Source organism: Sparus aurata, chromosome 15, assembly GCF_900880675.1.
Source record: "Sparus aurata chromosome 15, fSpaAur1.1, whole genome shotgun sequence".
NCBI lineage: Eukaryota > Metazoa > Chordata > Actinopteri > Spariformes > Sparidae > Sparus > Sparus aurata.
In genome coordinates this window covers 6,194,595-6,207,411 of record NC_044201.1, presented here as the reverse complement: position 1 = coordinate 6,207,411, position 12,817 = coordinate 6,194,595, and the positions used below count along the sequence as shown (strand labels likewise).

Genomic DNA, 12,817 nt, shown 5'->3' with positions numbered 1-12,817 from the left:
ATTATTATTTATGTCACAGCTTTCCAAAAAACACTAATTTGTACACCATCACTGGCTGTTTCATCTGTATTTATTTATGCTATAAACACAATGGAAAATATGACATAACATAGACAAAGTTTTCTTTGCTACAGTTTTACTTAAAGTAGAGGTTCAGCATTTTGGGAGATATGCAGAGTTGTAGCAGAGGGTTAGGCAAGAAGATTGATAAGTTATATATTTTACTAAAATAAGTATTAAATACCTCTATTTTCAAATAGTAATTTCTGATCAAGAGTGTTTGGTTAGTATACCGATGTCTCTTCTCCCTCCTGCTTATGCAATCAAAGACAAAAACAAATCTTCAGATATCCCCGCCCACTTTATGCAATCGGGACAGAGAACTCCATAAAAGGGGCGGTCCTATCTGCCCCTGAGTGCAGGGGGAGGGGGATTGCTAATTGCAAAATGGACTGGTAGTTAGCTAAAAGGACAACAATTCTTACAGCAGTTAGGTTTGCGATTACAGGCAGCAGCCGGTTAGCTTAGCTTAGCACAACAACTGGAAACAAGGGGAAGACCCTGAAAAGCTTAGTTATCGCAACTTAACATGTTATATCTCATTGTTGAAATTCATTGAAATATATTAACAAATAAATAATCTTCTCATCCAGCTCACGGAAAGGATGCAAGCAGGTGTACTTCCCAAATATCAAACTCTTGTTAAAAATGCCCTAAAAACTTATTTTCTCAATCGACTCTTCTTACTGTTTTTTAGTTTTTTTAGTTTTTTGGAATCGTCAGGTTAATTGCCAGGTAGGTTCATATCCAGATAAATTGCCTTGATGTTGGTGGCGCATTACAATAAATACAGTAGATAATTAATATAAAGATAAAAAAGGAAGTACTGTAACTCAAGTAGCATAAATATGAAATATAAAATGGATGATAAAATACGAAGAATACAGAATATGTTATTCAAAGAGCTATTTTGAACAGTGATGTGCAGAGTATTCACCAGGAAATGTGCAAAAGTGTGCAGTGTGCTGATAAAAGATATCTGAAAGCTGCCAAATCTTTGCATCTCTTTGCTCCAGCCAGGATCATTTGAATCAAAATGAGATGACAGTTGTGGGGCCGTTCAGATGAACAGATTAGCAGACTTTCGATTTCATTGTCGCACTTCATCAGAAATAGGCAAAGGGTGAAAGTAGCCTTGGATGTCGTGCCAGTCGTTTTTGGCTTCTCAGCTTTTATAGAGATAAGTATTCTACCGGTTTCATAATATCAGACATTTCTCAGAAGAAAAAAAAAAAAACATGCCCAGGGAACTATAATTCTGAGACAGTGAACCGGGGGAATGCAACTCAGGAGTCCACTGTAGCTAAAACACACACATACACACACACAGCAGCAGCAGCAGCAGCCACCCCCACATACCCACAGACCTGCATTCCGGCAAAGACATTTTCCATGAGTTAATCTTTCTACAGGGAGACGTAGCGAGAAGATGTCATTCAATGCATCATTTTGATCACTCAAATCAGGGGCGAGGGCCAACTGTTGAGAGGATTAAGGTTCGCCGAACAGAAACCAAATCATGAGCGCAAGTGGAAGACATCTTGGACGGGGGCCAAAGCGTGGCAGCGAGGGGCATTCTGCTCATAACTGGGGGAGCGACCTCATTTTCCGAATAAAAGCCAGTTTACATAACACCTCTGTCCCCATGACAGGGAGCGCTGGGCAGCTGCTGCCAGGCCTGTGGCTTTCACTCAACTACCCAAGAGTTGCCTGAAAAATTATTCTCCCAGCACAGCCGAGAAGCCTCCTTGGTGTGTTTCCAATGTTAACATGTTATAACAAGAAAATGGGCTTCAATTTCAAGTAATGCATGAAAACGTCTGGTACCGCAACAAGTCAGTTAAAATTAGCAACGGAAGTGGCAGGGAAACCATCAGCGACAGCGACTACATCCTTCATTATATCTCCTTCACCTGCTAAAAAATAGTTTGGGCAGAGGTATGGTGATTTTCAAGGAGCAATTTGAAAGAACTGGCTGCCTCAGTATCATAATCCAACTGCTTACTGCTAAAAGTAGCTTGTTAGCTCAGTTAGCCATGCAGCTAGTTTCTCGATCTATGCCTGTACTGTGAGCTCGGAGCACTGGGGGAGTGTTGGTTGGTTGGAGCTTTGGACCACCTGGAGGAAGAGTATTTCAAGGCCCAAGTGCAGAGGGGAACCGGTGGGGTTAGCACTGGGTGCTGAGAGTTGCACTGGAATAGGCACCGGAACAAGAGTAATGGAACGGAGCCCAGCAGCCTCCTGGTGAGCACAAGACAGGTATTACTAGACATGTGGGTTAAACTAGCTGCTTTACATGCTACCTTCAGCAGACATCTCTTCAACACAGTACAAAGAGGTATTTATTGGTCTTGAAAGTATTATTTTAAGTATGAAGAATGTTTTTAATTCATCAATTTTATATGTGTCGTAAAAAGAATGATCCGATTCACTCAACAGTAATTATACAATTGACACATTTGAGCCTCTTCACGTTCTTATTTCTGAAAATGGTGGTTATTGTCTCTCAATATTTTCTAACTTGCCCAGCCCATCTGTGGCACAAGCTGGTTCCAGCTGAAGTAAATATTAAAAACAGGAGACAAAACACAAGAGTTTCATAAACTGAATAAAACGTTTTTCAAAAAAGTATAAGTGATTTTCTGAAACCACTTGAAACTGAAGTAACTCAGGCAGGTGTAATTAATGCATTTCTTGGGAGGATTAACACAGATTTGATGCTTTAATGAGTATTTACAGCAGCAAGGCTGTTTGGTATTGACTCAGACAAAACCAACAGTGCTTGACCTGTTCATCAGAATGAAGACACGCGTCATAAAAAGTAACACTGCGGTCGAATTCCCTCTGACGCCATGCTCAGGGCGGGATTATGTTACACTACTGTGCTCCAGTGGTAGAAGTTGTATAAATGAAGGAAACCTGACAACCCATTTGCTATCATTAGATAACAGCTAATGCTAACACTCTACTGCTTCCAAGCTAGCCTTGCTGTGTCATAACATCTGGGGCTTTCTTCACTTTCCCATACTTGAGAATGAATTTATGCCTGTCCAATCATATTGCGTAACACATTACAAACAGTAATGTTAGCACGGAGGTTGCTGAATGCTAACATTGGCCGTCGTCTAATGGTAAGCCAACTGAAAGCTACCCTCACCAAAAGTCAATAACAGCACTAGACGACAGAGTAAAACAAGCAGAAGAGCCTGTACATGTCATCAGAATGTGATTTCTCCATGCTGGACCAGGATGACATACTTATCAGCGCTCTGTGAAGCAAGAGCCTCTGTTTTCATTGGCGAGGCACCTCTGGACAGGACAAACTCTTACGAACACATTCATCCTCAAACACATTCCAGGACAAACAGATACCAGAAAGCCAGTGAGAGGAATACAATCAATCACAGCACTGAGCAACGTCGGACCAAAAAAAACAAAAAAAAAGGCGTTTGGCTAACACGTAGGTTGGACTTTCCCGCCATTAGAAACTCATGTTTTCTGTTGCAAGATGTGTGTCACATCTGTTATTCGGGTCCTCGGCTGGTTAGGTAAGGCTCAGCTATCCTTGGCTTAGGCACGCAATGACAGGTGACTGGGCAATAGTGCAAGTGATGTAGCACAAATGGAAGGTAAATTTATGGGGAGAAATAAAGCCCGGAGGAGAGCTAAATAACCGTGATGGTGTTGAGCTGTGTAGGTGCGGAGGCCGTTCGGATGACTGCTGTTTTTTGACTTACTGCTGGCAGTTTAACGAACAGCTGAAATATAAACCAGAGGACGGCTGACTGTGATTTCGAGGCCCGCGCCTGTATGCTAACATCTATAGCGCAACTGATTTCACAGCCTTCAACCGGCCAGTAGGGCTCTGTTCGACAAAGTAACATTTTAACCTTCTCGTTTTTTACAGCGAAGATCAGTTGAAATCCACACGGCATGTGGTTTTACAAATACGTTAACAAACATATTTGATTCTGTATGGCTAAATGCACACCTGCTCCGACGTAGAGAATCGGTGTCACTTGATCGATGCTCACATCAACAACCAATGCGTTACTTAAAAGACAAACCAAAGCAAAAGTTACATGCTGCGTGATATACTATGGCCCAAAATTCCCATCGGGGTTGTCAATAGATGATCTAATTCCCACGCGTCGCAGTTTGGAGCTGTCCAGGAGATATTTCATCAGTTCACGGGTCTTTTACGGACCTCTCGAGACCAGTCATCATATGTCATAAAGCGAGTCAAAGCATTTTAATCTCACATCTGCTCCTCATTACCATTCCATGCAAAAGAAACTCTGGGCTGAGGGTTATAGGCTATTTCACCTCACCCAGGGAGAAAGGGAGAGAAGAAATAGGGGAGAGGCAAAGCAGAGACAGAAAGAGAGACGGGAGATTATTAGGCACCACAAGTCCAACAAAAAAACAACTCCGTGTAAAAATTCCTCAATTTCGGAGGGAAAGTGCCATTGTGCTCCGATCAAAATCAGATCACTTCCAGGCCACAGTCCCAGCCATGAAGTTTACAAGGCTCTATATAACAGCACATGACAGGTCCACCACAGCAATTTCATAGCCCATTCCTTTCTCAACAACTCCTGCAGTCCTCAAAATATCACTTCACTCCCACCATAGCTATTGGACATGAAGACAATATCTGTACATGAACAGGTTTTTCTCTCATCTACATGCAGAAGATGAGTGATTGCACGCCTGTACCAACTTGGGAGTATCAAGAACCAACCAGGCGCTTCGTTACAGAAAAATTATCTGTTGCTGTCAGATTGGAAAAATCACATTTTCCTATATAGAAACAATTCCTAAACTCGTGACTGCATCCTATCATATCTCAAACATCGTATTGTATCATAACGTTTGAAATCTTAAACTGTAAACTCGATAATTCTACTCAACAGACATTCATTTAAGCTTTCATGAGTCAGAGGCATTAATCAAAAATGTTAAGTTAACAACAGGCTAAAATCAATGTTCGCTTCCCCAATAAGCTAACAAAAATGTTAGCTTCTCCAAGATGAGGCTAACATGAAATTTAGGTTTTCCAAAATTCTAACATCTGCGTTAGCTTCTGCAACAGGCTAACATCTGTGTTAGCTTTTGAAACAGGATAACATTTAAGCTTGCTTCTCCAACAGGTTAAACTCTGTGTTAGCTTCTGCAACAGGTTAACACTGATGTTAACTTCTCCAAGAGGCTAACATCAATGTTAGCTTCTCCACAAGACTAACATCAATGTTAGCTTCTCCAATAGGCTGACATCAATGTTAGCTTGTCCCACAGTCTAAAATCTGTGTCAGCTTTTCCAGACAGGTAGCATCAATGTTAGCTTCTCAAACAGGCAAACATCATTGTTGGCTTTTTTCCAAAATGCTAACATCATTGTGAGCTTCTCCAACAGGCCAACATTTGTGATAGCTTCTCCAACAGGTTGATTTCAAAGGTAGTTTCTCCAACAGCTTCTGCAACAGTTTAACACTTATGAAAGTTTTTCCAACAGACTAACACGAATGTTAGCTTTTCCAACAGGCTAACATCTGTGTTAGCTTCTCCAAAAGGTTGACATCAGTGTTAACTTCTCGAAAAGGCTAACGTCTGTGTTAGCTTCTCCAACAGGCTAAAATCAATGTAAGCTTCTCTCACAAGCAAACAACAGCGTCAGTTTCTCCAACAGTTCAGGTTTGAGTCGCCTTTTGATCATAATATATTCAAGTAGAAATAATGACTCGGTAGATGACAGCAGCTGACACCAAATTAGTCACACATTAGCCTAGTGTGCTCATAACCTCAAGGTGGATTCACCACGATGCCCTGCTAATACACCCCTGCACCATAACAGACTGACATGGTGTGAAACCAGAAGGCAGAGGAATGCAACCCTGACTTTGTGGAAAATCTATCTTTGGCCACATGTCAAACAAAGATGGCTGTCACGGTGTTTACACGTGTTTTTTCTTATTTCTTTTAATTCTTGAAAACATACTAGAACAGCTAACATGGCGACCTGATGCAAAGGCACACAGCTTCACCTGAACTCTCCAGCTGGCCCGGGAGGTTTATTTATCTCGGGCTGTAACGGACGGTTGGTCGGTTGGGTTTTCTTGTAGTGTAATGCAGCGGCAGTTAAGATGCACACAAGCACATGTATACACACACTCACACACACATGACTGCAGAAGACAGAGGCCGGCCTGTTTAACAAGTAGGTCAGAGCAGAGCCAAAGAGAGGGAGAGGGAGAGAGAGAGAGAGAGAGAAAGGGGGAGAGAGAAAGACGAGAGACAGGCATGGAGGCTGGAGCGAGGCCTCAGTGCCATCGTCGGCTTGTATGAACCAAAGGATGATACAGTGATGCTGTCACTGCGATGTGAAACACAATGAGTCATCAGATTGACTGTTTGTGTCATCCGAGGACAAGATTATGTAACATGTGCGTGTCACAGGTCTCACCTGAGGGCAGTCTTTGATGTAATGGCCCTTGTTGAAGCACAGGTGGCACAGGTAGTTGGGCGGGGGTCTTTTGTTGGGCTTTCTTGGCTCCGAAGAAAGGGAGAGGTCCGAGAAATGGTCCGTCAGGGAGTTGAGTCCGTCGACGATGTTGTTCAGGGAGCCATAGGGCGACACATTCTTATACACGTTGTTGTTTAAGGCCTGCGGAATGAGAATGACATCACAAGAGGTTCCACTTTAACACAGAGTTCTTCCAGTTGCTCAGCTGAAATGTGTCAAGAATCGCATATTGTGCTCAAGATGCAGGGGAGCGTGCAGGACAACATTACCACATGAATGCTAATCGCTTCAAATATTGCATTTCTGGCCCTGAGTGATAAAAAAAAAAAAAAAAAATGCGGAGATTTAATCAGCAATTTCCGTCGAGGGCTCTCTGTCCTATTTTGTGTTGCGCAAAAATTAAAAAAAAGAAAGAAAGAAAAAAAATGAAGAAAAAAAACCCAAAAATCCCTGCAAGATCATTTCACTCATTAAATTCAGAACATCTGGCGAGAGGCCCAGCTGTGCTCATGAGCTGGAAAAGTACTGAGCATGTCCACAGAGAAAGACAGGACTTTCGCAGAGGATGAGTCATTGTAAACAAGACGGGAGGCATGTTCCCCTCCTCGCCAGCCTGTGGAACATCGGCGATGTCACCACGCACTGTTGGCGGTAAACTAGCCGTGGTCAGTGTTTGTAGTCCGCTCGGAGCCACAGAACGCAGTGTTGCATGCCACAAGGCCCAGTGAATTCATGGAAGATGCCGTCTGAATATTAATAACAGGGGAGAGCGTCGCCTGCAGCCTCTGATTTCCTTTTCTCATTCATGCCTTCCCTCTAGTTTAAACAAAGTCCAGAGAGGACTGTCAGGAATTGACCTCTGGGCTAAATTATGCTGATTTTCGTGCAGATTTGTTTTTTCTCCCTCAGCTGGTCACGTAATTGACCAGCGTGTTAAAGGCACCAGACAAACATCTGCCTTAACACATAAAACGCTTGAGACATCACACTGAAGCAAAAAGCAACAGCGGCGTGATGGACTCCTCCACATCGCTGTCTCTTTCTGAGGTGCAGGGTTTGCATCTGGGAAATGATGTTACTGTTGATGTTAAATGCTGCACAGCCCAGAAAACCTTAGACCTGGCAACCATGACCGGACTTAAAGCCAAATCTTTATCTGCGAGGCTGTAAGGCTGTCTTGCTAACCAGCTCCAGCTTCAAGACGCATGTTCATTTATTACATGTAGCCGTCATAAATCAACCGTTACGGCTCTGTAGTTTCTCAGGTTTTTCCATCTGCATCGGTGACTGTGTTTCGTATTACCTCTCCTGGTGGAAACGTGCCCGTTTGTGTGTGTGTGTGTGTGTGTGTGTGTCCGCCGGACTTAAGATTGAAGTCGCAGATTGTTGAATTGTTTTAACAAATATAAAACAGGAAACTTCGCTTCAGCTGATGCTCCTCACATTTCTTCAGGGTTGGCCCTGAACCATTCCCCCCACCCCCCCCCATCCCCCGACCATCGGCCCCCCGAGGGAAACTGATTTCACACACATCTGCTAATGGCGGGTTGAGACCGTTTGTTTATTTTGTGTGTCTGTGAGAGTGAATGAGTGAGTGAGTGAGAAAGTAAGTGAGGAGAGTGTATATGTTGGTATGTGGTGATGGATGTGTGTGCATTTACCAACACAACGCGGACTACACTGGTGACATCTGTCGCAGATTCGTGACAGTTTTGACAGGTCCAGAGACGAGGCGTCACTCTGCAGGGGGGCCAATCCTGCACCGCTATGTTTCAACCAGGCCTGTGGTGTGTGGTTGAAACTCTTAAGGTGACGGATTTGAGGTAGAACAGATCCTACAGAGTGTTTGATTAGCTCAAAGTGGTGGTCGACAGATTATCAGGGCCGATATTCAACCTTTTTTTCCCCCCATTATCAGTATTTATGTTTTTTGTCTGATCAAATAAATCAATTTGAATAAATGCGCCACTTTGCCACTGACTGCATTCTTACCACTAACTCACTCAGTGTCCCGCCCACAACACTTTCTGATTGGTTGCACGTCACAAGCAGTAGCCTATCAGCACGGGGTATTCTGCATTCTGCAAAATAACTAAGTAATGTAAGTCATCACATACATGGAGTGGAGTGGAAGTATAAAGTAGCAGAAAAAAAAGGGAAATCTGAAGTGAAGTACCTCATATTTGCTTAAAGAAAAAAAAAAAATTCCATCGCCGGTTACTCTAAATCTTGACACTAAAATCTTTATTTTTACTGCAAATGCACTTTAGTTCCAAATATTGTTTATCAGTCTACTTTATAACTGACAATCAGTATCGGCTGTGTTATAAATGTTCAAAAAAATCAATGTACATGTCCGCTTAGTGATTAGCCTCTAGAATTCACACCGAGCAGTCTGCAGATGTGACTGAGGTCGGCATGCTCAAATCGACCGCAGAATTGTGAATTTATCACTATTTCACTTTAAGCAGACTGTTGTGTGATCCCTTAGTGCAAAAACAACCACATTTTGCATTACTCAGCTCATCAGCAAATCTCTGCAGTGGTTTATTTGACTTGGCTTATTTCCCCCCCCACCCCCCCACCCTTTAAACCGTTTCCAGACTGTATGTGCTCAGTTTGAAGCACTTCATACTCGTGCGTATTGAATGGCATTACACAATTGCGTGTAATGTGCAATATGCACACCCAATTTTCAGAGGACTGTTTCATGTTAAATGACTTCAAAAGGCCTCTATGGTTACCGCCATAATAATGGACACCGGCTCTCTGGATGGTGTACCTCCGCTACTTTGTGTTTCCAAGGGTTTCCAAACACATACAGTCACACACATCTGAGAGCGTCTCCTGCAGTGTAATCAACACGCCGTATGTTTTTTTAAACTAACCATTTGACCCGCAGCGTGCGATTATTTTCTCTGTGTGTGCTGGATGTACGCACGTATGTCTGTGTTTGTGGGTGAGGGTGAGGTTGAGGGGTTTGTGTGTGTGTGTGTGTGTGTGTGTGTGTGTGTCCCTTTTGCACCGTATGGCCTGCAGTATCGAGTTTGCACCCTGCTGTACATTATCGGCATGTTTGTCCCCTAAAATTACACAGAGCTACAGAAATAGACAATATGTAAACACGGATTGATTTTGTTTGCACAACCAGGGGCTATTTGAGGAAGCCAGGGACGGCAGACCTCAGCAGGAGGCTGCAGTGGCCGGCTCTCTCCAGACTGAGGCGTGCAGGGGAATCTATTTCCACTCATCCCTCTTTACATGCTCGATTAAAACACATTTTGACCTTTAATTTGACCATCACTCATCAGTATGCTGACAACAGACTTATTTGCCCCCCTTTTTTTTTTTTTTAATGACCTGACAGGGAAAAGGAACTGTCTATTTGATATTTAGCTATTTGTGTATCTACTAAGGGTCTGACTTGCTATATAAAGCTTAAACAAACTTACCAGAATTTAAAACATCTTTCTCCCCCCAGAAAAACATTCCATATTCCTGAACTCAGAGTACTCACCAGTGAGTTTACAGTGACATCGTGACACTATTCTGGTGCACTGATTACATCCTGTATCCTACAACCATGATATCCCTACAGTCATTTCTCTTGGGCTGACAGTTTTGCAGTCCTCTATCATTTACAGTGGTCTTTATTGCCTACTTCTATAAAAGTTCATATGAGTTTGGACAACTTGATAATACAAGTGTTTTCCAACAGCATCCACAGGGCTGATCACCTAAAACACAGACTGAGTAAGAGTATTTGACTCAGTTATTGTGCTTATTAGAAAGATCATGGCGGGTGTGTGCATCCTACCAGAATAGCCCATGCTGTACATGCTAAAAAATTTGGTGCACAGACGCGCAGCAGCCCAGCAGATCATCAGCCGGCCCTGTCTCTGACTGTACACTACTGCTCTCTGTAACACTCCACATATATATGTGTGTGTGTGTGTGCGTGTGCGTGTGTGCCATCTTTCACCTCGTTCCGCTGCAGCTGAAAGAAGTTGTTGAGATAGTTGGAGTTGAGGGAAGAGCTCAGGTCCGCCGCTGCGGGAGTCTTGCTGAAATTGAGATCCGGGTGGGAAGAGTTGGGCTCGGGTCGGAACGCGTCAAAGGCGCTGGTCTGGTGGGGGTCTTGCAAAGAGAGATAGACCCAGTTGAGGAGCTGCGCGGGCTGGTACACGGAGGCACTCGTGTCTATGGCAGACAGCAAGCTCATCTTTCAATTCAAATGGCTGAACTGGATTTTCCACCGCTGATTCTTGGACTGGTCTCAACTCTTCTGCCGTCTTACTTTTCGTTCCCCGCACCCCGGCAGATGGCAAGTGCTCCTTCTTTCTTGCCGTAAAGGGCCCTGGCTGTCCTCCTCACGCCGGGAGCCTCGTCCCAGTTAGATGTTACTCAAAAGTCATTGCGCTAACATGTCAGTATAAAAAGTTTTCCCCTGCTCCCCATGGTCCGCTATCTGCCTTTATTGCAGCGGGGCAGAGAGAGGCGCTTTGAATATGCAATGAGGACGGCTCTGCGTCACCGAGGACGCAGGCCAATCAGCGTCTGGTCGGAATGAATATTCATCGCAGCCATACTGGATGAGACAAACGGTTCATCTGCCTTCTCTCACTCTTCAACTAAAGTGTTTACCACCAGTTTGTGTTACAGAATTAAAATAATTTAACACACTGCCTCTGAGCCACATGTTGGTTTTTAGTATTTACTTATTTGTAATATTTATCAGCAACACTTGTTTTGTCTGAAGGTGTTTAAAAGAGGTGTGTGTGGATGTGTGTGTGTGTGTGTGTGTTGGTAAGTGTTTTGTTTGTTCAGGGAAGGAGGTGAGTGGTTGTATTTTACTAACGAAACTCTGGAGAGTCCCAATGTTAAAGGACTATCTGGCTATTAAAGGGTAACTCCACTAATTTTGCACGTTAAACATGTGTTTACAGGTCTTTGGGAGCACTATTGCATGTATGAAAAAAAAATCAGTATAAAGCCTTTTGTAGTTCAGGAGGAATGGTTCAAAAACAAATTATCAAAATCGACACAGAAGAACCAGAGATATTTTTTTATTCCACACAAATGTATTTCCTTTACAAAACCTGCTGCCTACATGACCCACAATGCAATTTAGCCACTGAGTGACATCACTGGAGGCAATTTATCACATGAAATGCAGCTTTATACTACCTCTATACTACATGCTACATATGCAGTAGTGCTCCCAAGACCTGTAAACACAGATTTTTTAAATGTCCTGGTTTTTTTTTTTGTAAAAACACTTTCACGTGTTAAATTGCTGGAGTTTGTTTAAAACAGGACCACAGCTTTCTTCATTCCACATTCTTTTCACAAATGCCATTCAGCTGCCTTCAGCAATATTTCTACATATGTGCATAGAGAAATTAGTTGGATGGTTTGTGTATAATCACCATTTTATAACAGAGGTCATCATATACGTTTATCAGTCAATAAAGTCAGAATGTCCTCACCAGCCCCAGGCCTCTCCTGGGCAATGACACTCCTGCATTAAGCAAGTCTCAGCCCTCAAACCAGCCTGAAGGGGGCATCCCCGGGCCCCGGTATGATATGGACAAAGCTTTAAATATGGTTCCCTCTTGTGGCCAAATCCCTTCACACACACTCACACGGTACAGTTGTGTGATTCCTAACATAATCAATGTGTGAGTGCCTCTTCCTGACAAAGGCAGTTAAGTGACGTGGAAGTAGGTAAAAAAAAATGGTTTTGTTTGTAACCATAAATCACAACCACAGTGAACCCAGTACAAACAAAAACAAGACATACAGTACTGTGAGAAAAGCACACTCATTTCACACTCGTTTCATTCTAGTCTCAAAATATATTTTTTGTCCTTCACAGACTTCACAGATATTATTATTATTATTATTGTTATTATTATTATTATTTGCATATATTATTATATTTTAACAGTCAATATATAGAATATTGAATGAATACATAAATATTCTTATGAAACAGAACTCCCTTTCAAACTAATAAATGTACCATCATGAAGCAAAAGTCCTTTGAAATAAATAAATGTATCAGTATGAAATACAAGTAACTTGAAATAAATACATGTGTCATATGAGAAACAAAAATGTATAATACATACATGTGTCATATGACATACAAAAATGTAAAATAAATACATGTGTCATATGACAAACAAAAATGTGTAATGAATACATGTGTCATATGAAGTAAAAAAAAAA

General features: G+C 42.5%; 1 protein-coding gene across 1 annotated transcript in view; it reads right to left on the bottom strand.

Moving 5' to 3' along the window:
* zcchc24 (zinc finger, CCHC domain containing 24) overlaps positions 1 to 11,096 on the bottom strand; it is a 38,786-nt gene extending 27,690 nt beyond the window's left edge. Inside the window, exons 1-2 of the mRNA XM_030441717.1 lie at positions 10,566 to 11,096; positions 6,524 to 6,724 (exon numbers count right to left, since the gene is read on the bottom strand). Coding sequence (XP_030297577.1) covers positions 6,524 to 6,724; positions 10,566 to 10,805 — 441 coding nt within the window. The 5' untranslated portion in view covers positions 10,806 to 11,096. The remainder of the gene's footprint in view (positions 1 to 6,523; positions 6,725 to 10,565) is intronic.
* Positions 11,097 to 12,817: the final 1,721 nt, after the last annotated feature.